This window comes from Prionailurus bengalensis, chromosome A2, assembly GCF_016509475.1.
Source record: "Prionailurus bengalensis isolate Pbe53 chromosome A2, Fcat_Pben_1.1_paternal_pri, whole genome shotgun sequence".
Classification (NCBI taxonomy): Eukaryota; Metazoa; Chordata; class Mammalia; order Carnivora; family Felidae; genus Prionailurus; species Prionailurus bengalensis.
This window is the reverse complement of record NC_057348.1, coordinates 51566590-51593470: the sequence shown is the minus strand read 5'-3', so window position 1 is coordinate 51593470 and position 26881 is coordinate 51566590. Positions and strand designations below refer to the sequence as shown.

General features: G+C 43.1%; 1 protein-coding gene across 2 annotated transcripts in view; it reads right to left on the bottom strand.

The window, feature by feature from the left end:
- Positions 1–850: 850 nt before the first annotated feature.
- The window catches only part of IRAK2 (interleukin 1 receptor associated kinase 2), a 61912-nt gene continuing 35881 nt past the window's right edge, over positions 851–26881 (bottom strand). Inside the window, exons 5-13 of one of the 2 annotated variants that reach the window (XM_043588098.1) lie at positions 26000–26194; positions 25852–25916; positions 23025–23139; positions 20328–20437; positions 18084–18279; positions 14155–14217; positions 6437–6637; positions 2914–3205; positions 851–1837 (exon numbers count right to left, since the gene is read on the bottom strand). In XM_043588098.1, coding sequence (XP_043444033.1) covers positions 1725–1837; positions 2914–3205; positions 6437–6637; positions 14155–14217; positions 18084–18279; positions 20328–20437; positions 23025–23139; positions 25852–25916; positions 26000–26194 — 1350 coding nt within the window. In that variant the 3' untranslated portion in view covers positions 851–1724. The remainder of the gene's footprint in view (positions 1838–2913; positions 3206–6436; positions 6638–14154; positions 14218–18083; positions 18280–20327; positions 20438–23024; positions 23140–25851; positions 25917–25999; positions 26195–26881) is intronic. The other variant, XM_043588100.1, reaches the window with a different exon arrangement.

Here is a 26881-nt window from a genome sequence, read left to right as displayed (position 1 = left end):
GCTTAGCTGACATAACCCAGGTGCCCCTTCACTGACTTCTCCAGAAATGTATGAAGCCCTATTCTCGAAATGCTGGTATGTCTTGATAACCAGTACCCTATTGGCACTAGTCCTGAAAAGACCCTACTCAGAATTGTAAGGTGCTTGCCACATTCCAGGTCCTGGTTGGGGCATATAACACACACTCTAGTTGACTCCTCACAGCCATTAGAGCTTAAAACAGGGGTGTCAGTACACATGGCTGCCCCTGAGACCGGAGCACACTCATCTTTGTTACGCATCAGTACAAAGCTGAACTTCTTGGGGGACTACTGAATGCTTTCACGAAGCAAGTTCTTCCCCTTGGCCTGATGACAAACACATGAAAAGGGTACTTTTTATTCTCTCCATTGTGTAGATGAAGAAACAGAGGCTCAGAGTAACTCCCTAACCTGACACATCACACAGCTACTAACAATCAACATTTAGAGGCAGCGCCCAACTCTTAGACACTCCATGATACCCCGTGGCGCAGGGCACCCTTCCCAAACAAACTCATCTGGATACAATCAAAACTAATTACAAGATATCTGTTAACTTTATCAATGTATTTTTTTAAGTTTATTTGTTTAGTCATCTCTACACCCAACGTGGAGCTCAAACTCAACCACCCTGAGATCAAGAGTCACATGTTCTTCCGACTGAGCCAGCCAGGTGCCCCCCTGCCATGTATTTTTATTTTGCGAAAAGAAGAAATCATTACAATAGTAGGACTATTTAAAACAGGACACACTGAATTTAAAACAGGATGTTTCCCAAAAAGATTTGCAACATGACTTTTCAAAAAAATACCCACTGCATAAACCTTAAGTACATGGCAGAAATCTATATTTATTGTCTTTTTATTTATTTTATAAAACAGGGCAAGTGCATTTTCAAAGTACTTCTGTAGCCATTTCACCTGTTCCTTCCAACAGCCCCGGGAAGGAAAACGAACAGGTGTTACTTACAAGGAAACCAAGGTTCCAGAAATTAAATAAGTGATTTAAATAGCAGAATCAGACATGAAACTAGCTCTCCAGATTCTTCATTCACTCATAAATAATACATACTCTCAAAATAAAATCTCCACTGAAAATATTAGCATTAGTGGGATGGGAGGATAAAGGTGCCGAGTGGGCGTTAAATAAATATCTGTGGGTTACAAGATGCAGAAAGTGGAAAACCTACTGAGTCCTCTGCCAGGTGTCTGCCATTTGTAAAACTCGAGGCCTTGGTATGTGAATTTAAGAACTGCGTTAGGACACACAAGTTGAGAATCTTTCAGGCCATGGAAGTTTGCAGGAGTTGGTGGCAAATGTGACCCAGAGATCTTAACTTTGGAAAGTACAAATGACAGCACTCCCCGGCAGTTCTTGAGGGGTGTGAGCTGGGTAACAGTATTAACACACAGCCCAAACCCATAAAATCGCCCACATTCTGGGCCCGTGGACCGCGGTTTACACTTCAGTCTCCTAATACTCCGCTCTGACAAATCCCAGAAAGGATGATGACTTCCTGTATTTTTTGTCTTGAAAAGCTGAGGTCCCTTCTTCCCTAGCTTACTCTGGAAGCTTTTCTTCCCGGCCCAGGAAAGCCGGGCGGTGGTGTTTCCTGGGAGATTTTGATTCGGCATCAGATCTATTTCTTGATTTGGTGTTCATCTTTCCAATTGAGGACAAGGATCCTCAGCTGTGTTCTAGTTATCAGGGGCCAAAAAGTTCAAGGCTGTCCAGTTTCCCTTCTTTGTAGAAGAAGATATTCTCCATCAGTTTCCTTTTGGCTTCATTGATCTCAATCTTCCATGAAGTCTCTGTAGCTGGCATTCAACAGAAAATTTAAAGAAAGAACTTGAACAAATGGCATTTAGAAATAGTTACTATTATAATTCTTAGAAGTCAGACTTGGTCAGTTTCTCACTTTAAATCAGGTTTCTGAATCAGGCCCTGAGCATAACGAGCATTTTCCCTGCTTCTGCCTTTGCAGTGAAGCCTTGCCACCTGCCCCCACTTTTCAGAAAGGCGGGGCCTTCCACGCTCCTTCTCATGGGTGGGAGACGTTGGCATGAACACTTACACCCTCTCTCTCTTCTCCCTCCTCTCTTCTCCCAATGGGAGGAAGATGTAGGTAGAGGTAGGGCCTGGGGCATTCATTAAGCCATGTTTAGTAATGGACAAGGACACTGCATTAAAAAGGTCTTTTTTTTTTTTTTTAATTTGAGAGAGAGAGAGAATGTGAGTGGGGGAAGAGAGTCAAAGAGGGAGAGAGAGAATCTCAAGCAGGCTCCACGCCACCACCCTGGGATCATGGCCTGAGCCGAAATCAAGGGTTGGACACTCAACTGACTGAGCCACCTCGGCACCCAGGCCTTCCAAATTTTTATTTCAGAAGGAAGCCTGGGGTGTTTGGAGAGGAGACGGAGAGATAGGAAGAATTCTGACTTGGTCCCTCAGTATGATGGGGAGCTATACAAAGGCTTTAAACAAGGGGTGACATGAGTTGTTTTTAAAAACTACTCTGGCTGGTCGCTGGAGAAGGGACAGGGTAAGGGGCCAGAATGGATCAGGGGGGACACAGGGAGGCTGTGTGGTCATCCAGCAAGAAGACAGTAGCTTGGCCAAGAGGGGCCAGGCAATGCAGAGAAGCAGATGGAGCTGAGAGATATTTAGGCCAGTGGATAGGACTGGGTGATGGGCTGGACATAGGTAGCCAGAGACAGAGGGAAGTATAAAGGATGACCTCCACCCAAGGCTTCTCTTTGTGCAGTCAGCTAGTAGGTGAACGGCTGAAAAATCAAAGAACGCATGAATTAGAGCAACAGAAGGAACAAATGGCAGGCTGAGTTAGAGACCCATAAACGAGCTTGTGTAAGCACTCCATTCTCCACACACTTACCATCCTGGGGAGGCTCCGGACTGGCATAGGCTCCAGAGGAGGAGTCTGCCGGCATTCCCCCATCAGCCTGCAGCCTGCCTTCTCTGCCCTCTGTAGGGGGGAGTGAGGCAACATCCCCAGCCCTGGGTGCTGCCCTCATGGAATAGGAGGCATCAAGGCTGGAATTGTCCACATCGTCCGTTTCTTCTGGGGTGTTGGAGGAAGAGCCTGTGCTCTCGGAAAGCCCACTCCAAGGGGACAACGTCTCCTGATCTCTCAGCCGCTCTTCCACAGCGGCCACAGAACCACACACCTTGGAGAGAGGAGAGATAAGAACTTTCTCTGAAATCAAAAATCTTACAGGTCTCCCGGGCCGAGAGAGAGAAAGAGGGAGACTGAAGAATCAAATGTTGATTTTTGCTGCTTTGTCTAGAAGAAGAGAGCATGTGCCTTTGAAAAGAGCACATGACCAAGATGGACCAAACATTGTATCCCATTCCTCTGACCTTAATGATTTGAGGTTTGATCACGTGACCCAAGCTGGTCAACCAGAATCCTTCTCTGGGACCTTTCTACTTAAAGCTTATTGAGGAAAGACTCCAGTTTCCTTTCTAGTGGTAGATCCAGACTCCCTACCCACACAGAAAACCTGTTCACAGCAGGAAAAATTAAGACCCCCACAAAGAATAAAACAGAGGCCAGAGACAGAGATAGATGCGCTTTTGCTGGTTGAGACCCTGTGTCTCCTGTCTGCTATTTGTTTATGTGAGCCAATAAGTTCATTCATTCATTCACTCATTCATATACTCCCTCCCAGGCCCCCTCCTGTGTGTGTGGGTATGTGTGTGACTAAGAGTTTGACTTAAATTCTATCTCTTTCAACTGGAAACGCCCCAAGTAATATAGATATTGCCCTTGAGGACATTTCTGACTAGGGAGGTTAGGAAATCAGAGGGAGGCAGGCAAGGAATGTTTCTTCTTTGTATACATACATACATACACACACACACACACACACGCACAAAGGGCAGACAGATATACCCTTAATAACGATGACACATCTCACTTGCTCAGTCCCTTTGCAACTTACAAAGCACATTTGAATGTGATGCACAGTGAGTTTTTATAGGTAAAAAATTTAAAAGACCAGAGAAATTAAGTTCCCTGCCTAAGGCTACTCAGCCAGTAAGTAACAGAACTACTGACCCCAGGTCTGCTTGTCTTCAAGTCCATGACCCAGATGACCTCTCATCTTCCCAGTTTATTTGTGCAATACTGAGGGCAAGGATCACTTCTCATTCCTCTTTGTATACCTTAAATGCCCTATCTCCTTTATTCTACATAACTAATGCCTCCTCATCCTTCAAGGTCCAGTTCAAATGTCACCTCTTGAGACAAATCTTCAGAGCATGTACCAAATAAGTATTCGTCAAGCTAAAAACTGCATTCCCTTGTGGCTAGGTGTGGCCATGTCACTAGATTAGGGCCTATGGGGTGTGAGAAAAAGTGATGTGTGCATTTCCAAGTCACACCTTTAAAAGGTAAGGAGTGTGTTCTCCTCTTCCTCTTAACCCCCTTTCAATGGCTGGAATGAAGATGTGATGGCCTGAGCTAGAGCAGCCATCTTGGACTCTGAAACGGAAGCCACACAGTAAGGATAGCAGAACAAAAATATAGAGGTGGCCTGGAGTCCCCAGTAAAGTGGCGCTGCCACATCAGCTCTGAACTGCCTGCGTTGAAGCTGTTCAGCTAAAGAGAATAAATTTCTATCTCATTTAAACCACTGTATTTTGGAGTCTCCTCATTATAACAGCTTCATCGAGTGTCCTTTAACTGATACGTTGAACAAAAGAATAAAATAAATGAAGAGATGAAAGCCTGAATGAAAGAATAAGTGGTTCAGGGAGACAGATCTTTTCAGAACATAAATCTGATTACATCCTGCCCCTGCTTCAAACCCCTAGTGTCTTCCTCAAAATCCTAACTGTGCCTGCAAAGCCCTAAATTATTAGGCTCCTCCTTTCTCAGCAGCCTCACCACAAGCCACTCTTCCCCATGTGCTTCTTGTTGTAGTCACTTACACCTTCTTCCAGACCTTTGACTAAGCCAGGCTTTCTCTCACCTCAGGACATCTGCAGGAGCTGCTCCTTCTGTTTGGATTGCTCTTTGCTTACAATCACTACCTGGGGAAAATCCTCCTGGGTGGGACCCCATCATATGCTATAGTGCTCACCACACAGATGACTACTACGCATTGTCTGCGAGCTCCAGAAAAGCAGAACTGGACCTGCCTTGTTCACCGATTTGATCCCCCCACCCAACACACAAGTACTGAATGAATGCTGTGCCACTTGGCACCCGGAACAGCTCAGGCGAAGAACAACCACTTGGGTCTCTAGCTCCTGCCACATCCCGGTGCAATATGGTGGACATGGGAATGAACGTGGAGTCCAGAGAGCTCTGACAGAAACTCACTCTGTGGCCTCATCTTTTCCTCTCTGGATCTTTACTTGCCCATCTATAAAATGGCAGGCCTGGGCTACAGCGGTGGTGTTCAAAGACTTTTTTTTTCAGCTACTAAGCCCTTTCCTCAAATGAAGTGTTAAGTACTCAGTACAATTATGTGAAGTAAAAGGGGGTGTCTGGTTGTAGTCCTGGGTGGGGCCTGCACCTCCCCGAGCCCTCTTGCTGCCAAAAGCAACTCCTGAGGTAACTGCAAGGAGTCCCTCTCTGCCAAACACCACTTAAAGATCACTGTTAGTCTCAGAGTCCTCTCAGGCAATCATTTGGTCCTTAGAAATACCCAGCATGGACCACAAATCTATACTTGTTACCATGGAAACCACCACTCTATATCACATGCATAGAAAGATGCTGTAGCCCCTGATATTGTTGATTTCTGGGATATCTGCCTGGCCCATGGGTTAAGGATGCTCCCTTCCTCTAGGACATAGCCCTTCCAGCCTTCTTGGGTTGACCCCCTGACCACCAGGTTTATAAACTGGGCCCCACTCCCCTCGCCTTACTTGACTGGCCAACGGGTGGACAATGACTCTAGGTAGGCCAAACAGGCTCTCTCACTGAGAGACTGGAATTGGGACCTGGAGACTTGATCTCCCAGTCGGGGTAGAACCATAGCATATAAATAATACCCATAGCCATATCTCCTAACCAAAACACAGGTCAAGAAAAGGGAGCCTACGGAGAGGAGAGGAGGAATCAAGCAGATTCAGGGAAAGCAGAGTTCTATTAACATCTGAGTACAGGATCCTGGACTTCCTGAGGTCCCCAGCACACTGCCCTCAGGTTCCTGAGCTACTCTAGGTCACTGGCTTCCCTGCTTTGCTCTTATGAGCTCCATTAAGTTGTGATGCTTGCAACCAAATAAGGCTCAGGTTTATGAAATCACATCTCGGTAAAGGGCTTGACCCCGAGTGTTAACCTAGTCCCTGGTAAAGCAGAACCACAGGGCCACCGGGACGGGAGGCCCACCCACCCCAGGGCAGGGCTCATCGCCAGGGTAAAGGCTGAGAGTGAGGCTCACCTCTGCCAGGCTGGCATTCCGCCTCCGCAGGCAGAGGCAGGCAGCCATGGCTAAGGCCTGGGCGCAGTCCTCCAGCAGCCTCCCAGCTCTCTTCTCCAGGTACTTCTGGCAGATCTCCTTAGCCATCACCTTTTCCACGCCCGTCTTCCTGCAGCAGAGTGAGGTGGTGCTGCTTGGGATTTCACTGAGGAGTAAATCCTTCTGTGGGAAGAAGAGGATAAACACTCCAGTGTGAGTTGCAGGGATGTGGGATTCAACCCGCACATTCCCCACCATCCCCCGCGACACACCAGGGCTGCAAAACTTCACAGAAAACAGGATTTTAAGGGGTGCCTGGGTGGCTCAGTCAGTTAAGCAACTGACTTCGGCTCAGGTCATGATCTCACGGTTCGTGGGTTCAAGCCCCACATCGGGCTCTGTGCTGACAGCTCGGAGCCTGCTTCAGATTCCGTGTCTCCTTCTCTCTTGGCCCCTCCCCCACTTGTGCTCTGTCTCTCTCTCTCTCTCTCAAAAATAAATAAAATGTAAAAAAAAAATTTTAACAGGATTTTAAGAAATAAAAGCATACAAGGATCCAAGAAACAAGGAAAAAAGCCAGAACTGGAGAACTGATAAGTTCCCTATATGTACAAGGTGTTCCATAATACACTAGTACCACCCAGGGAGGGACTTAACATAGGCCTCAGTTGATTTACCAGGAAAATGGGGATAATAGGACTAACACAAAGATTAAAAGATATAATGCATCTAAGGCATGAAGTGTGACACTCGACACTGAATAAAGATTCAATAGTCTATTAGTGACCATGATAAATAGTAGCAATAGCTATGGTTTATATAGTACTACATGCTAAACACTTTATTTACATTCATAATTTAATCTTATTAACAATTACAGGCACATTTTTTTGATATAAAATACATATTTTAGGGTGTAGGATTCTGACTCATGTATATTTATTTATTTTTTAAAGTTCAAGAAGCATTATTATTTTTTAAAGTTTTATTTATTTAAGTAATTCGTACACCCAACATGGGGCTCAAACTCATGACCAAGAGTCACATCCTCTACTAAATGAGCCCCTAACACATATATATTTAATAGGAGATCTACTATATAAATATTGTGTATACTTACAATTTTATAAATTTTATATTTATATATTATAAGGTTTATAATATTTTATACTACTTAGCAGAAATCTAAACTATGCATATGACAAAAGTTATGCTATATATTTTTATATAAATATATAAACATAAATAGTATAAATTATGTTTCATAATATTTCATAAGTATATATTTACATATTCACAAATATGTAAATATGTTGCAAATATATTAAATACATTGATTAAATATATTAAATATAGTATAGGGAACTATGTAATATAATTATGTATATTTACTGATATAACATATAGCATATTGCATTCAGCATTATAGCATATTGTTATTGACATAACAATCTGTTGTACATTACACTAACATATGAAGCATTTACATTTATGTTTTATATTTGTGATATATTTATTTGTGTACATAGTAAAACATTTAATATAAATTTTCCACACATATTCTGTTATATATAATATATACTTTAATCAGTATGTTATATGTGTACATATTTGTAATTATATTTCATAGAATATGTAGTATTTTGTGTAGTTACTCATGTAAATATATGCAAATATTTCAATGTACTTTATGTTGTATACAATGTTATATGCACTATAAATATTGTACAATATTTTATGCTATATAAAATGCAAAAAGTGATGGAGCTCCATGTCGTAAATAATATAAAATATGAATATATATTTAAATATAAATATAGGGATGCCTGGGTGGTTCAGTCTGTTAAGTGTCTGACTTCAGCTCAGGTCATGGTGTCATGGTTTGTGAATTCAAGCCCCACACTGAGCTCTCTGCTGTCAGCGTAGAGCCCGCTTCAGATCCTCTGTCTCCCTCTCTCTGCCCCTGCCCCACTTGTGCTCTCACTCTCTCTCTCTCAATAATAAATACATATTAAAATATATTTTTAAATTTTTTTTTTCATGTTTATTTTTTCTTGAGAGAGACAGAGCATGAGCAGGGGGGGGCAGAGAGAGGGAGAGACACAGAATCTGAAGCAGGATGCAGGCTGTGAGCTGACAGCACAGAGCCTGACATGGGGCTCGTACTCAGAAACCATGAGATCATGACCTGAGTCAAAGTCCACTCAAATGACTGAGCCAACCAGGCGCCCCAAACTATATATACATATTTTAAGAAGTTGTCATGGTGTTTAAAGTTGATACATCAATAAACATCAGGAGGGTGTTATTTACAGATATGGAGGTTACCACCATCTGAAACAGAGTCAGAAACTGTTCAAAACGACTGCCCTGAAAGAATGATAGAGGCAGAAGCTCACCATTTGACTCCCCCCTCCCCCCGTGAAATTACGGATCTCATCTGGCAAGAGTCCTCAAGAGACGCTAAGAGCCCGGGGGGGGGGGGGGGGGGGGGGGGGAGGGGTGATGGGGAAACTTAGCGAACTTAGTGGAGTCAGCAACTCCACCTGGACCCACTGATGAACCTCAGCACCAGAAGGAGAAGGATCCACTATGCGCATCGTGTTGTGATGCAGTGGAAAGCACCCAGCACCATCTAGGAAGCAGCACTGAGCGTGAATCTAACCAAGTCTCAGGATAAGAGGAATAGAGAAATAAGAACACCACAACGACATAAAAATCCGGAACATGAGACAGTCTACGGTACAAATGACTCACTTTATGCAAAAATGCAATATGTGGAAAGAAAAAGTGGGGAAGGGTGCAGTTGGAGACTAGAAGAGTTTCAAGGGGCGTCTGGCTGACTCAGAAGAGCATGAACTCTTGATTTTGGGGTCATGAGTTTGAGCCCTGCATGGGGTGTAGAGATTATCTAAATTAAAGAACTTTAAGAAAAAAAAGAAGGGTTTCAAGAAACATAATTAAAGGCAAAATGTGGACCTTGTGTGTATCAGTTTCAAACAAACCAACTTTAAAAAGCAATTTTGGAGACAACTTGAGAAATTTAAATATGGAATGGGCGTTAAATGATATTAAGGAATTAAGAAAACTGTATTTTATGGGTGGCATAATATAATACGTGGGCTATGCTTTCTTTCTTTCTTTTTTGAGAGAGGAGGGGGAGGAGCAGGTGGAGAGGGAGAGTGAATCTTAAGCAGGCTCCACCCACAGCGCGGAGCCTGACTCTGGGGCTAGATCTCATCCATGACCAACCGTGAGATCATGAGCTGAGCTGAAATCAACCAACTTAACCAACTGAGACACCCAGGTGCCCTTAGGCTATGCTTTAACACACACACACACACACACACACACACACACACACACATTTGTTGGGTTCAAAAGAAATAAGAAAAGCGTGATAATGATAACTGATGGGATGGATCCATGGAGATTCCTTATACTCTTCTCTTTACTTTTGTGCAGCTTCGAAATTCTCCATAACAAAAGGGGCTTTCAAGAAGTGGCCATGCCTGAGGCCAGAGAAGCGGGGGAGAGAGGCGCGGTTGGGTTTTTGGAACCAAATATGCAGATTATCCCTTCAATTTCACTTGCCAAAGGTAACACCTGCTAGTGGTTTGGATTATATTATCCTAGACCTTCTGCTACAGAAGTCTATAGGTATAATTACTTTTGTTACATATTAGTTATATGTAATAATTATTATAGTGGCAAGCAATCACTTAAGAGTTATTAAAATAGCGGTAATCATAGTTAATAGTTAACTCATATAGTGCTTACTATATTTTAGTCACTGGTATTTTTTTTAACTTTTTAATTTCTTTTAAATTTTTTTTTGGGGGGGGGGAGAAAGAGAGAGAGAGGCAGAGAGAGAGAAAATATTAATCAGGCTCTACGCTCAGCACAGACCCTGTCACCAGGGCATGATCCCCCAACCTGAGCTGAAATCAAGAGTGGGACACTCAACTGATTGAGCCACCCAGGCGCCGCTCTAAGTCACTGTTTTTGGTACTGTTTTAGGTACATATTACTCAACCTTCACTAAAGCCCCTTAAGTAGGTACTATTATCTATCCCAGTTTGCAAATAAGAAAATGTAAGCTACAAGGTTTTTTTATTCATTCATCTACTTATTGCCAAAGATGGGATTAAACTATAAAGGTATTCTGAACTTGCTTTTTTCACTTGGAGATATTTTCCTGTCAGAACATATGTGTCTTTATCATTATTTTAAAAAAGTTTTTTTTTCATTTATTTATTTTTGAGAGACAGAGAGAGCACAAGTGGGGAGGGGCAGAGAGAGAAGGAGACAGAATCCAAAGCAGGCTCCAGGCTCTGAGTTGTCAACACAGAGCCCGACTCAGGGCTCAAACTCACAAACAGAGATGATGACCTGAGCCGAAGTTGGACGCTTAACTGACTGAGCCAACCAGGCACCCCTCTCATTATTTTTTTTTATAAGATGTTTATGTTAGCTTTATTTGGAAGTGCCAAAACCTGGAAGTGGCCCAAATGTCCAACAACTGGTGTTAAACAAATGGTCATATATCCATACATTGGAATATTCCTCAGCAAGAAAAGGAAGGAACGACTAGTATACAAAATAGCGTGGATGAATCTCAAAAGCACCACACTAAGTGGAAGAAGCCAGAAACAAACAGGTACACACTCTATGATTCCATTTATCTGATATTCCAAAAAAGAACTATGCGGTCAGAAATTAGATCAGTAGTTAGTTGCCAGGGGCTGGAAGTGGGGAGAAGGCATTGACTGTAAAACTGCACACGGGAATTTTCTGGAATGATGGAAATACTCCATATCTTGATTGTGGTGGTGTTGGTTACATAAATGTCTACATTTTCTAAGACGTACACCATTTATACGCCTCACAAGTGTGAATTATACCTCAACAGAAATGAATGCACATGTCCACAGTGAGACCCACACACAACAGTACCTAGCAGCTGTATGTGTAACGATCAAAAACTGGAAACACCCCACATGTCCATCAACAGGTGATGGGACAAACAGTGGCACATGTCTGCAAAGGAACATTACTCAGCAAAAAGAAACGAACCACTGACACAAAGAACATGGATGTATCTCAGAATAGCCATGCTGAGTGGAAAAATCCAGACAACAAGAGTACTCTCTCTCTGATTTATTTTGTATGAAAGTCCAGAAAATGGAGCCTTGTACAGTGACAAAAAGCAGATCAATGGCTGTGGGGGATGGCAGGGGCTGCGAGGGATGGGCAGGGAGGATTACAAAGGGGAAGAGGTAACTTCTGAGGTAGTAGGCACAGTCATGAGCTTGGCTTGGTGATGATTTTGCAGATATATACATATGTCAAAATTTATCACATTATACACTTTGTCCTCATTACTTATAAATATTTATAAACTTATGTTCATGAACTAATTTATGAATAACTTCATGGAATTTCCACGGTGTGTGATTATACTGTCATTTCTTTAACCACCTCCCAGTCGACACATATTTCACTTGTTTGCAGCTCTTTACTAACATAAATAATGCTACAATCAACGTTCTTGTCCATCTGTCTTTCCTCCCTTGTATGTGTGTGTCCCTATGTACAAGTGAAATTGCTGCATCAGAAGGCACGCCCATTTTAAATTTTGATGGAAACCACCTAATGACCTCCGAAAACACTGTGGCCAGAAACACTCCCCCGAGGGTGAAGGAAAGGCCAGCTTCCTCCTACCGTGGACCACACTAGGTGTTACCAGCTTTCATCTCTGACCCAAATCTTAAATACATGTGCAATCTTAATTTTTTTTAATTAAGATTTTTAAAAAATTATACCCTCCACATTTTTATAAAGTAAACTCTATGCCCAACATAGAGCTTGAACTCATGACCCCAATATCAAGAGTCTCATGCTGTACTGAGCGAGCCAGCAGGCGTCCCTTCCTCCACATTTTTAGAAACCATTAACAAAAAATGCCTTCCAGAAAATTTTACATAAATGTCTCAACAAGCTCCTTCTCCTGTGACATTCATCCAGGGAGACCCAGAGGACTGCTAGGGAATTCACTTCACGAAAACTGTCAGAATAGCCAAAGTATGGAAATAGTCCAAATGTCCATTGATGGGTGAATGGATAAAGAAGATGTGGTACATATATATGCAATGGAGTATTACCCGGCTATCAAAAAGAATGAACTCTTGTCGTTTGCGACTACGTGGATGGAACTGGGGTGGGGGGGGGTATTATGCTAAGCAAAATTAGTCAGAGAAAGACAAATATCATATGACTTCACTCATATGAGGAATTTAAGATATAAAACAGATGAACATAAGGGAAGGGAAGCAAAAATAATATAAAAACAAGGAGGGGGACAAAACATAAGAGACTCTTAAATACACAGAACAAACTGAGGGCTGCTGGAGGGGCTGTGGGAGGGGGGATGGGCTAAATGGGTAAGGGGCATTAAGGAAGACACTTGTTGGGGTGAGCAATGGTTGTTTTACATAGGGGATGAATCACTGGCATCTACTCCTGAAATCATTATTGCCCCATATGCTAACTAACTTGGATGTAAATTAAAAAGTAAAAAGATAAATAAAATGCAGAAAGAAAAAAAGAAAAGAAGGAAAAGAAAAGAAAAGAAAAGAAAAGAAAAGAAAAGAAAAGAAAACTGTCAGAATAGGAGAAACCACCTCAAATTGCCCCACATCAAATCTGAAACCTACCTCTGTGCAGTATCTGGGGCTCGGTGGCCCAAAAGTGGCAGAGCTTGGGGGATCAGCAAAGGGAGAAGTCATGGCTTCCCGTGTGTAGGAAGGCCTTCAGCCCCCCACCCCAGGGCCCAGGGGATGCTTTTGGGGCCCAGCCACAAAAAACCAACTGCTCTCATGGCTTCACCATCAAGTCAGGAAAGGTGCTCCCCTCTCAAACTGATGAAAAGGATTTGGAACTCTGCAGAAAACATGGGTTCAAATCCCAGTTCTACCACAGATCTCACTGGGGGGCATGAGACAAATCTCTTCACCTTGGCCTTAGTTTTCTCATCAGAAAAATGGGGATGATAATAATCTTGAATTCATATGGTTGCACTGTCATGAAAATTAAACAGTCAGCCAAGTGTCGGGGTTAAGAACTCAGGATCTGTGGTCCAGAAAGACCTGACGTGGAAGTCCAGCTCTGACACTTAGTAAAGCTGAGATCTCAGGCAAACCTCAGAGCCTGCTTTTCTCAAGTGTGGGTGAACGCAATGACCCTAGCAATCTCGTGGCGGTTTTGAGATGACTTAGAAAGATAATATATGTAAGGTGCCAAACAGAGTCTGGCTGTGCTGTTATATTTTTGAAATTACACTGTATGTATATACACAGGAATGCTAATTCTTTGAACCCTCAAAATGGAAATTATTGTTTTTATTATATAAACCCATTTAAGAGGGCTGAAATTCACTTTTACCAACTTGAAAACAAATTCTATTTGATTGCTGGATGTGTGGAGAGAAGAAATGGGTTTCCCCTAAACATTCTGAGTTCTCTTATCACAAAAAATAAATTCTTGGCTGGCTGGTAAGTAGGAGAGAAGTTAAGGTTACTTTGCAGATCAAACCCTAGACTGAGGCCTCATAACCAGCTGTAAAATGGGTACAGTAGAGGTCTCTGCCCTCCGGATCCCTCCCCTGCTAGCTGTGAGCCAGAAGTGACTGGTTCCCTTACCAGGTAAACTGGGCTTCGGTCATTATCCATTGCAGGGATGCCGGTGAGGACCTCAGCTAACACCTGGAGAGAACATGCAGTTAGCATGGTTCAGACACTCATGTAGAAGTTCAGACAGCAGATTCTCACCAAGAGAGACGATTCTTCTCAGAAACAAAAGCTGAGCTCCAGGCCTGGCTCTGCCATTTGCCAGGACAGACACTTGCCCCAAATCTGGAACATCAGAGTATCACTAAACACCTCCTCCAACTAAACACAACACCCAGCTGCTAGTAGAAGGTTTGAATAAATAGCAAGTCAGGAATGATGGAAAGCAAATATGTGTGTATTACCATGAGTTTTATATGCATATGTATATCCACATAAATATATAATATGTATATTTATATATGCACACTATATATATAAATATGTGTATACACATACTTATACTCACATATCTATCTATATACATATATGTACACATACTATTTTTAAGTCTATTTTTTAAGTTTATTTATTTATTTTGAGAGAGAAAAAGAGAGCAAGCATGAGTGGGGGAAGGGCAGAGAGAGACTCTTAAGCAGGCTCCATGGTGTCAGCGCTGAGCCTGACACAGGGCTCCATCTCATGAACTGTGAGATCATGACCTAAGCCGAAATCAAAAGTCTGATGCTTAACCTACTGAACCACCCAGGGGCCCACACACTATATTTTAAAGATCATTTCACTAAAAAACCCATCCGAAGTGGTAAGTAGGCATTGCTACATCAGTCTCAGGAAAAGGAGGAGTCTGGGTATATATGTCTATTCTACACAGCACGTCTCAGCAGTATCTGTAGCATGTTTCTTCCTCGGCCTTTATTAACATTATTTGTTCATTAATTCACCCATGCACAGAAGGAGCACACCCCTGCACCAGTATAAGACACCACAGCTTTGACAAACCATGATATGTGTCTTATTATAGGGAACACCTGCTTTGAAGAGAAATTCTCAGCAGACATAAGAGCATAGTGGTTAAGGGGTGTATGATCAGACAGGACTGCCTGGATTTAAATTCTGACTCTCTTCCTTTTTTTTTTAAGTTTATTTATTTTGAGAAAGAGAGAGTGTGCATGCACAAGCTGGGGAGGAGCAGAGAGAAAGGGAGAGAGAGAGAGAATCCCAAGCAGGCTCTGTGCTGTCAGCACAGAGCCCAATGCAGGGCTCAAACTTACAAGCCAAGAGATCACGATCTGAGCCAAAGTTGTACGCTTAACCAACTGAGCCACCCAGGTGCCCCTGACTCTCTTCCTTAATCACTTAGGTGATCTTCAGGCAAGTGCCTAAAATCTGAGCTGGCATCCTATCCCCAGAGGACAGACCTGCAGGATTAATTACAGACTGGCAGGGGCCAGGAGGGGGCAGCAGAGGGCACCCCGTAGCAAGTGGATGGGAGCAAATTGAAATGGGATTCCCAACCAGCTCCTGCCAGGAAGAGAGGGAAGGACAAGGGGAAATGAATAAATAGACATTCCCTCTGCCCCTAGTACAGACAGGCTCTGTGCTGAACCTTTTATGGAGATCATTCAGTGTTCACCAAACAAACAGACAGACAAACAAAAACACTGAGAAATGCAGTGTTCCTAACAGGAGGAACCAGAGTTCAAAATCATAGTGTCAGTGGCAAGGCACAGAAAAAGAGTGAAGGGAGCCAGTGGGCACTGAATGAATGAATGCATGAATGAATGAAAAAAAAATTGTTACATCAAGAGCTGAGTTAAAAATTCAAGGGTAGGGGTGCCTGGGTGGCTGGTCAGTTAAGAATCCGACTTTGGCTCAGGTCATGATCTCTCTGTTCATGGGTTAGGGCCCCACATAGGGCTCTGTGCTGACAGCTCAGAGCCTGGAGCCTGCTTCAGATTCTGCGTCTCCCTCTCTCTGCCCCTCTCCAGCTCGAGCACATGCTCTCTCTCAAAAGTAAATAAACATTAAAAAAATTTTTTTTATTTCAAGGATAAACAGAAATCAAGAGTGAGCGTATAAGGGTAGGAATAATAACTACCACTACAATAATAATAATCTTGACATGTGCAGGGTATTGCGATAACTAGTTTCTATATATTATCTTATTAGTCTCCATACCTATCATTATTCCATTTTACAGAGGACAAAACAGGCCCAGAGTTACAGGTGACCTAGCCGAGGTCACAAAGCTGAAAATAACTAAGCTGGGACTCAAACCTCTGCCCTTAAGCTCTGCACTGTATTGCCCGGTAGCCTCAGGGTTTAGTCCTGCTGGTTCTTAAGATGAGCAGGAGCCTGGCCTAGCCCCACTAAGCATCACTGAGCCACTGACCCCTGATGGGGTCAAGGAAACCAGAAGAGCCAATAGGAGACAGAAGGAAGCAGAATCTGACATTTGGAGGTCAGGCTAAGAGCAGAAGGTGGCTTGGGGAAGGCACTAGTGCAAGAGGTGGACAGATAAGAGACTGGGGTCAGAGAGAGGAAGCTCAAAGTTCGAGGCTAGAGAGGAAGAGAGAGGGCAAGGTCTGAGAGGCAAGTGTTTGCTCTTGGCAAAGGTCAATCAGAGACTGTCACTTTTTTTTTTCTCAGCCAGCATTTCCCAGATGGGGCTCCATGGGACACTGGTGCTGAAAGATACCGAGGAAACAAGGTTCCACGGTCAAATAAATTTGGGAAATGCTGTATACCACTTGCCCAGCTGTGGTGAATTCCCAATTAAATTAAAGGCTCATAACTGATGAATGGATAAAGAAATTGTGGTTTATATACACAATGGAATACTACGTGGCAATGAGAAAGAATGAAATATGGCCTTTTGTAGCAATGTGGATGGAACTGGAGAGTGTGATGCTAAGTGAAATAAGCCATACAGAGAAAGACAGATACCATATGGTTTCACTCTTATGTGGATCCTAAGAAACTTAACAGAAACCCATGGGGGAAGGGAAGGAAAAAAAAAAAAGAGGTTAGAGTGGGAGAGAGCCAAAACATAAGAGACTGTTAAAAACTGAGAACAAACTGAGGGTTGATGGGGGGTGGGAGGGAGGGGAGGGTGGGTGATGGGTATTGAGGAAGGCACCTTTTGGGATGAGCACTGGGTGTTGTATGGAAACCAATTTGATAATAAATTTCATATATTAAAAAAAAATAAAAATAAAAAAATAAAGGCTCATAACCATATTGAAGTCTCTGATTAATTTCGTGATAAAGAAATGTGCTGGACTTTACTTAACCCAGCATTTCTCATATCTATTTGGCCATAAAAGCCTTAAAACACATCCAACCTACAGAGATGCAAGGATGTTCCACAGAAATACTTTGGAGGCTGTTATAGTCAGACCATGAGCTCCTGGGGGAAGGACTATGTTTTAGTTACATTTATATTCAGAGTGCCCAGCACGCAGTGATGATAGGACAGGACGGTGGCAGTGGTGAGGAGGGAGGGTAGAAGCAGAGGTGGATACTAAATCGGTGGGTGGCTGTTGAACGGATGGATACTGGATGACTAAGTGAACAGATAGTTGGACAGATGGATGGAGAAAGATGAACAGACAACTGGTTGGACCGTTAGATGGCTGGCTGGCTGGGAATCAGGGCACTAGAAGCTGGACACTCATGAGTAGCTGTACTTTGAGGGTCGGCAAACTTTCTGTAACAGGCTAGACAGTAAATACGTTAGGCTTTGTGGGCCACAAACCAAGTCTCTCTCACTTATTATTATTGTTATTAAATCTTTTATAAAGGTAAAAGCTTTTCTTAGTTATAGGTGGTACAAAATATGCCCTGGGCCAGTTTTGGCCTGGGGGCCATAGTTTGCCAACCCCTACTGTAATTTGATGGAATATATCTATGGGCTACTATTATATCTTATGCTTACAAAGGAGCTGTGGGGAGAACAAATAGGTACAGGCCAAAGTCCAAGCACAGAAGGAAGCTCTTACTATTCCACAGCTGAAGATGTCCACTCGCTTTGTGAGCTGTCCCACCCTGATGAAATCCTCTGGCAGATATGCAGCAGAGGCCTGGAAAAGGTGAGTCTTCATCATGGTATATCTTGACCTTTTGTTGTCAGGACACAGGTGAGCCATTGGGTGAGCCAGCTTGGAGGTGAAGTTTTGGTCTAGCAAAACATTGGAGCTGTGGAAAAGAAAGCAGACAGAACTTTCTCAGTTTGAGCTGGAAAGAAGAGGTTGCCAAGGAGACCCTTTTGGAAAACAACTTTGCAGTAAGCAGCATTGGCCCCTACAAGTTAAGGGTCACTTAAGACCCTCAATCTGGGGGTGCCTGGGTGGCTCAGTTGGTTAAGCATCCAACTCTTGATTTCAGCTCAGGTCATGATCTCATGGTTCGTGAGTTTGAGCCCCGTGTTGGGCTCTGCGCTGACAGTGCGGAGTCTGCTTTCGATTCTCTCTCTCTCTCTCTCTCTCTCTCTCTCTCTCTCTCTCTCTCTCTCTCTTTCACACACACACACACACACACACACACAATAAATAAATAAATAAATAAATAAATAAATAAATAAATAAATAAACTAAAAAAAAAAAAAAAAGAAAAAGACCCTCAATCTGGATTTTCTGAGCCAGTCCTGATAAGGGCAGGGAGTGGGAATGCACTCCCACCAGGAAATGAAGACAGAGCTAAGATTAGTTGTGCTGCCCCAGGCATGCCATTGGTGTAGCCAAAGAGGTGTGGCCTTCCTGACCCCCACAGATGTCAAACCCTCATCAACCTCAGTTTGCCAAGCCGATAGCCTATGAGGGCTTGGTCCCTTCCAAAATTGTTCCGACCCCAAGTTCTGGCCCAACTGACTCAAGTCTGAAGGCCACCATCCTTTGTGACTAGTCCTGCCCAGATCATGGGGAATAGGGGAAGCAATAAGAAACATTCTTGAGCCTAGTCAACTAATCTGTGGAAGTAAACATTCTCAGAAAGTACTTCAAAGGAAAAAACAAACAACAAACAGGAAAACAACTAAGTTACATGTGTGAAAATTATCAAATTAACCCTAAATAGTTGTTTACAAAAGAGACATCAATTCTAATATCCACTATTAGGAGTGGTTAAGTAAATTATGGGTAAATCCTTCAACAGAAAACTAAAAAGTCACTAAAAATGGTGAAATGCAGGGGCGCCTGGGTGGCTCAGTTGGTTAAGTGTCCAATTCCATTTCGGTTCAGGTCATGATCTCACAGTCTATGGATTCAAGTCCCACGTTGGGTTCTGTGCTGACAGCTCAGAGCCTGGAGCCTGCTTCGGATTCTGTGTCTCCCTCTCTCTCTGCCCCTCCTCCACTCACACTCTGTCTCTCTGTCTCTCAAAAATAAACATTAAAAATTAAAAAAAAAAAAAAGGATGACAAGCAATAAAGGGAAATATCTGCCTTGTTTAAATAAAGGAGGAAAAAAGAAAATGTGAACTGGTAACCAAGTAACAGTACTCCCTTAAGGCTAAGACTTCTGTGAGGGCAAGGGCTGAAGAAATGGAGGCCAGGTGTGAGTCAGGGTGCCAGAGCCAGAATGACCTCTCACCCTTTCATTTCCTTTCTCGCTATTACAATTGTTTATGCAATCAAACAAAAATCAGGGACAAAAAAAGAGGACAGGGATCCCACTTGTCAAACACAGAACTTTGAGGAAGCATGAGTTCTATGGTTTTGAGGTCAGTTTTGCCAGATTTTCCGGTGTCTTCTGGAATCTCTCCCCATGCTTCCAGTCCCCAGACTGGTCTCTCGTGTTCTTGGGAGCATGAGATACTGGGTTGCACACCTACCCTTCAGGAAGATTCCCTGACACGAGTTGCTCTTGCCAACAGATACACAAGCAGGGGACAGTTCTCCAAGAAGACCCTGAGTGAAAAGCTCAAAATCCCAGGGGGCTCTACCCAAAGCTCAAGGATCAGGTTCAGACCAGCTACTGGGTTGGAAGTAAAATACATCGGCATGTGAGGTGCTCACTGGGAAAACACCAGCTCAAAAAGACAGGGTGACAGACGGGTAGTTCGTGAGGACAGCAGACGCTGATTTTTGAGACAGTAACAAAGAAAGACAGAAGAGACCCAAGGGAGGTGAGATGGGGAGAGAGAGCCACGGAGAAAAGAGGTGGGGGGGAGAGGAAGGGACACAAGAACGTGTGCTGTCTTGTCCCCGCAGTACAGGTGGTCAGCAGGGTGCGGCCCACCTCTCTCACCTCTTGATATTACCGTGGATGATCTCCAGGCTGTGCAGGTGCTCCACAGCATGAAGCAGCCCAGAGCAGATGCTGGCACGCTGGGGCCAGAGGAGGGGGTCCGAGCCACCCTAAGTAAAGGAAAAAAGAGGAGAGTCACACCTGTGTCTTTTTATTTTTTATATACATTTATTTATTTTTGAGAGACAGAGCACTAGTCAGGGAGGGATAGAGAGAGAGAAAGACACAGAATCCGAAGCAGGCTCCAGGCTCTGAGCTGTCAGCTCAGAGCCCGACACGGGGCTCGAACTCGCAAACTGTGAGACCGTGACCTGAGCCAAAGTCAGATGCTTAACTGACTGAGCCACCCAGGCGCCCCTATGCCTGTTACTTTTTAAAGTCCCAATGAGCTCCTGTCTCTCCTCCAGACCTTCACTTCCTCTGCAACAGGGTTTGGCCAGCATGGAATACTGGCAGGGTACCAGCTTTAACATGAGAAGATCCAGATGTAAATCCCAGCTCAGACACGCATTAGCTGTGTGACTTTGGAAAAGACACTCAACATCTCTGAGCCTCGGTTTCTTCAGTTATAAAATGGAAATGTTATTAAATGTTAAACCCCTATGCTTTGGGATTGCTCTAAGGATTCAAAGGAGGATATGGTGTAGGAATATATGGTATGCCCCTAGCATAGTGTCTGCCACACAGTGGGTGCTCAATAAACTACAGCTATTTTTATCATGACTATAGAGTGGTAAACTCTGGAATTTTCCTCTAGGAGGGGATGGCTGGGAGAGGAGCTAGGGAACTTGTGTTAGCTCACCAAGCATATGGGCCTTACACCAACTTTATGTGTATTTGGGGAGACCTCACAAGGGCTGATGGGGATTGTGGGGTGAGCTAAAGCCCCCACCATCCCCAGGCACTGCCACAGTTGTTCTAAGACTGGAAGTTCAGGCTAAGTCACTACTTATTTTTCAAGTCTCGTCTTGGGTCCCACATCCTGTAAGAACTGGCCTTGCTAACAGGTTTCTCCTCAAAACCTCTGAAGTTTGGAGCCACATGAACCCTGTTTAAATTCCGGCTCTGACACTTGTCAGCTTTGTTCCTCTGGGCAAGACACTTTGCCTCTCTATGCCAGAGACTCCTCTTTTCAATTTCTTCAAGGTTTATTTGTTTTTGACAGAGAGAGAGAGAGAGAGAGAGAGAGAGAGAGAGAGAGAGAGAGAGAAGGGGGTTGCTGAGAGAGAGAGGACAGAAGATCCAAAGCAAGCTCTGTGCTGTAGCAACAAGCCCAATGCAGGGCTTGAACTCACAAACCATGAGATCACAAACTGAGCTGAAGTCAGACACTCAGCTGACTGAGCCACCCAGGAGCCCCAAAGACTCCTCTTTTAGAAAATGGGAGATACCTCTTGGGTTGTGGCAAGGCCTGAAGGAGAAGCCTTTATCATGGTGTCTTGAACACAGCAAGAGCACAATAAAGCTAATGATCATTATTATATCACAAATAATTGCTTTGTCTGGTCTCTGTTAAGGAAAGCAGTAATCTCCTGTGGAATAAAATTTCCCCCTATTTGAAGATTTGACGGGAAGGAGGTTTGTTTGTTGTTAAAACTGTAATTTTAGTAGGTATGATGCTCACATAATATGTGAAAGGCACAAAGGGTATGTAGTAAAAGTTTCTCCCCCTGTCCCATGCCCCAGCTACCTAGCTCACTTCCTCAGAGGTAGCCAAGACACCAGTTTTTTTGTATCTTTCCAGAGATAATCCATAAATATGGAAGCAAATATATAATAGAATGGTATTCTCTGAAATCTTGCCATTTGCAACTATGTGGATGGAACTGGAGGGTATTATGCTAAGTGAAATGAGTCAGTCAGAGAAAGACAGAAATCATATGACTTCACTCATATGAGGACTTTAAGAGACAAAACAGATGAACATAAGGGAAGGGAAACAAAAATAATATAAAAACAGGGAGGGGGACAAAACAGACTAAAAAATATGAAGAACAAACTGAGGGTTGCTGGAGGGGTTGTGGGAAGGGGGATGGGCTAAATGGATAAGGGACATTAAGGAATCAACTCCTGAAATCATTGTTTCACTATATGCTAACTAACTTGGATGTAAATGTTAAAAAATAAAAAAAAATTAAAAAAAAAGAACACAGTGCTATACCTGAGATGCTACTGTAAGTTGCATAGGTGTGCTGTTGGCTAATACTGTTGATTTTTGCATTTTTATTAATAAGCAAAGTGGCTAAATTTTTATTTTCTCATATAAATGAGAAATAAATAAATAAATAAATTTTATTATTTAATCTTATATAGTTTTCTAAAATTTTTTTAATAATCTTGGAAGCTTTCAAAAAAAACAGAATAGCATTCTCAGCAAATAAAAATCTGCTTCCTCTTCTCCCATACTCTGTATCTCTTAATTATTTTTCTTGTCCTATTGCATTGACTAGCACCCCCAGAACAATGTTAAATAAAATGAGTGCTATGGGATACCTTTGTCTTGCTCTTGACTTAAATGAAATGCCTCTTGTCAAATAATTTGTATAGGCTTTTATCTGAAGATGTTTAGCCAGATCTTATCTACCCCAACCTAAATTCTCTCTGGATGGCCCCTCTCGCATCTGGAAGTCCTTAAACCTTGAGTCCCTACCTAGATGCTACCTGGTCCTGTTCTCTGACCATGATCCAGCCCCTTACCTGACCCTGGAGTCTGTCCTGTAAAGAACCATTTGCCATATATGGGTAGATCAAGCTGTAAAACTGATTTCCGGTGCAGAAGCCCAGCAAAGGTAAGACGTTGGGGTGGCAGCATCTGAAATCACGAATTAGTGCAGAGATGAGGAGTCAGACAGAAAGAATAACCAAAGACTGCTCCACTTCCTCACCTCCCACCTCTCTTCTGCCCCCTCTACCCCTCAGAGGCTACCAGTGGCTTTCCAGGTACCAAATGCTGTGACCCCTGAGGGTTGAGCATCAGGGTAGAGAGATGAAAACTGCCTGCCTTCAACAAGCTTGAAGTCAAGGAGCTCAAGCTTATCCTGCCTCACTGCTTGGTAGCACATAACATCTTAACCACCCCATCTTCTGGAAACAGAGGCTGAGAGGTTAAGGAACTGGCTCATAGTCACAACCAGCAAGCAGTGAAGCCAGGATCAGACCGCAGGTCTGTTTGACTCCCAGGACTGGATTCTTCCTGAAATCCTCTTCTGCTGGGTTCTGAGTCACTATTCCCTCCTGACCCTCTTCCTACCTCTCTGACTGTTCTTTCATGGCCTTTTTCCCTAAGACCCTTCTCCTTTGCCTTCCTCTGAAGCGTAAGTATCCCCAGCTCATCATCTTGTTTGATAAGCTGTGTCTCCAGGGATCTCCCACCTGTATCAGGAATGTCCCAACGTCTCTCATTTCAGCCCGTCCCTAAGGTCCAGACCTGAATGTCTAATTGCATTCCGATGCTGCAGATTAGCAGTCTAGACTCAACAAGTCCCAAACCTGCTTCCATGCCCACGGTTATTATCTCAGCAAAGGGCACCACTATCCATCCAGTTTCGTGGAAACCCTCCAACCTCCCTATCTAATTAGTCAGCATTCACCATCATAAATAGCTTTCCAACTGTCCCCTTCATTCCTCCCTCCTCTGCCTTGAGTTAGGCCCTGATGGATACTCCACAGGACCATTGTAATGGCCTCCTATCCAATCCCTCTGCCCTCCCCCACTTCCCCAGGCCATGCTACTGCACGTTTCACACTAATGAGAGTCATTTACACTCAGTCCCTTCCAGACCCTAAACTTCCCCAAGGCAGGGGCTGTGTATTCTTCACAACTGTACTCTCTAGAGCCAAAAAAGGGCCTTGACAACTCAACATTTGCCCACTCAGTGAAGGAGTATCTGCCAACTCAAGAAAGGCACTTTGCCAAAATGGGAAGGGGAATTATACTTTCATCTTTTATTAAATGTTTTTATTTATTTATTAAATATTTTATATTTATTAAATGTGTTTATTCACACACATATATGAGTACAGAAAAGATTAAAGAAAATATATCAAAATGCGAACACAGTAGTAGTTATTTACAGGTGCTATGGAAAACAGGTGATTTCTGTTTCCTTATTTCTGATTTTCTTTTTTTCTTTCCTTTAAGTAGGCTCTGCACCCAACGTGGGGCTTGAACTCACGACCCTGAGATTAAGAGTCATGTGCTCTACCAACTAAGCCAGCCAGGCGCCCCTGATTTTCCTTATTTCTTAAAATACTCCCGGGGCGCCTGGGTGGCGCAGTCGGTTAAGCGTCCGACTTCAGCCAGGTCACGATCTCGCGGTCCGTGAGTTCGAGCCCCGCGTCGGGCTCTGGGCTGATGGCTCAGAGCCTGGAGCCTGTTTCTGATTCTGTGTCTCCCTCTCTCTCTGCCCCTCCCCCGTTCATGCTCTGTCTCTCTCTGTCCCAAAAATAAATAAACGTTGAAAAAAAAAAAAAAAAAAAAAAAATTTAAAATACTCTCCAGTAATCATGCATTACTCGCCCAAGGCTACACATTGGCAGAGGAAACCCCGACAGTGACTTGCCAAGGTTGAATGACAGCTGGTGTCCAGAGCATGACAGGTGCCCAATACGCATTTGTTAAATTCATCAGTGACGGCAGAGCCAGAATGAGTCTTCCTAGGTCCTTCCCCTTTTCTTTCCCAATCCCCACCCAGCTCTGTGACAGGCAGGCTCACTTCCCTTCTCAGCCTCAGTTTCCCATCTGTAAAAGGAGCAGGTTTCAGGATGACTTTTGAAGGCCTTTATTGTTCAAGTCTAGAGGTCAGCAAAATATCTCTGTAAAAGGCTAGATAGTAAATATTTTAGACTTTATAGGCCATATGGTCTCTGTCGCAATTACTCAGCTGTACTCTATCATACAAAAACAGCCACAGAGAATACAGAAATAGGTAAGTGTGGCTGTGTCCCAGTACAACTTTATTATGGACACCAAAATCTCAATTTCATGTACTTTTCATGTGCCATGACATATTCTTCTTTTTCTTTTTTTCAACCCTTCGAAAATGGAGAACCCATTCTTAGCAATCAGACCAGACAAACACAGGCACGGCCAGATCTAGCCCATCAGTCATCGTTTGCCAATTCTTGCTCTGGAGCGATACAGTTTTAAGATGGATTTGCCATTGGAATTAGAAACCGTCAGTTTCTGCCCATCTCAAAAAATGGAAGGAACGAGCTGGACCAAGTGAACCAAGGTTGTGTGATAAGTCTAATCTATGCATATAGTTGCTACATAGAAAAAGCACGGACTATGCAGCCATTTACTAGCTGTGGAATCTTGAATAAGACACTTAATCTCCCTGGGCCTCAATTTGCCCCTGTGTAAAATAATGCTGATAACAGCAGCTCCATTACAAGGTTCTCGTGAGGATTAAGTGAATTTTTAGATGTGTAATACTTAAGACATGCCTGGCACACAGAAAGCACTATATAAGGGTTAGCTGTCATCATTATTAAACAAGGTATTTCCAAAGGGGGGGCTTACCTATGACAAACTTGTACCTCTGCCTGGAAGAATTTTTCGATAGATCCCGGACCTGAGTAGGCCACCTGTGGGAAAAGACAATGAAACATGAAAATTCAGCCTCACCCATACAGGCTCCACCCCTTACTAGAAACAAAGAAGCGCTCGCCTCTCTGAGCTTCTTGAAGACGAATGGCGTGCCATGCCTTTGCCCTTTGTAGATGTCGGCAAAGGTCCCCTCACTGATTTTGTGGCTTTGGTTGAAGTTATCAGTTGCCTGGACCACGTCTGCCTCACTCCAGAAAAGACTGTCTTCAGCCAGACTCAAAAGTGTTTCCTGCTTAGGAATGGAGACGCTAAAGTCCTAGGAATGCAGAGAGGAGAGATGGAATTTAATATGGAATTAATGTGGAAAATATTATTGTCCCTGGCACATGATTAGGGGTTTTTATTTTTTCCCCAGTTTACAAAGGTGAGAGCCAAGGAGGTCAGAGAGCTGAGATGAGGTCACACAGCTGATCAATGGCTGAGCTTGTGCTCAATATAAATAAATTTATATTTATTAAATGTGTTTATTCACACACATATGAATACAGAAAAGATTAAAGAAAATATATCAAAATGCGAACACAGTAGTAGTTATTTATAGGTGTGTGTGTGTCTCTCTCTCTCAAAAACAAATAAAACATTTAAAAAATAGATGCACAGAAAGTTAACTTTTTTTTAAAGCTGTATCTGCTCTTACAGTTTTAGAAAATTGGAAGGGAAAAAAATCATCCATGATCCCATTATCCACTGAACTGCTCTTAATGTTGAAGATAGTTCTTATAAAATAGATGTACAGATTTATTTTTTAAATTGGGATCATGCCATACTCCTAGCTTTGATTTCTGGTGTTTTCATTTAACATTATACCATGATCATTCTCCCAATTATTACACTATCTTTGAAAATTATTATTTAAAAAAATTTTTTTTTTCTCAACGTTTATTTATTTTTGGGACAGAGAGAGACAGAGCATGAACGGGGGAGGGGCAGAGAGAGAGGGAAA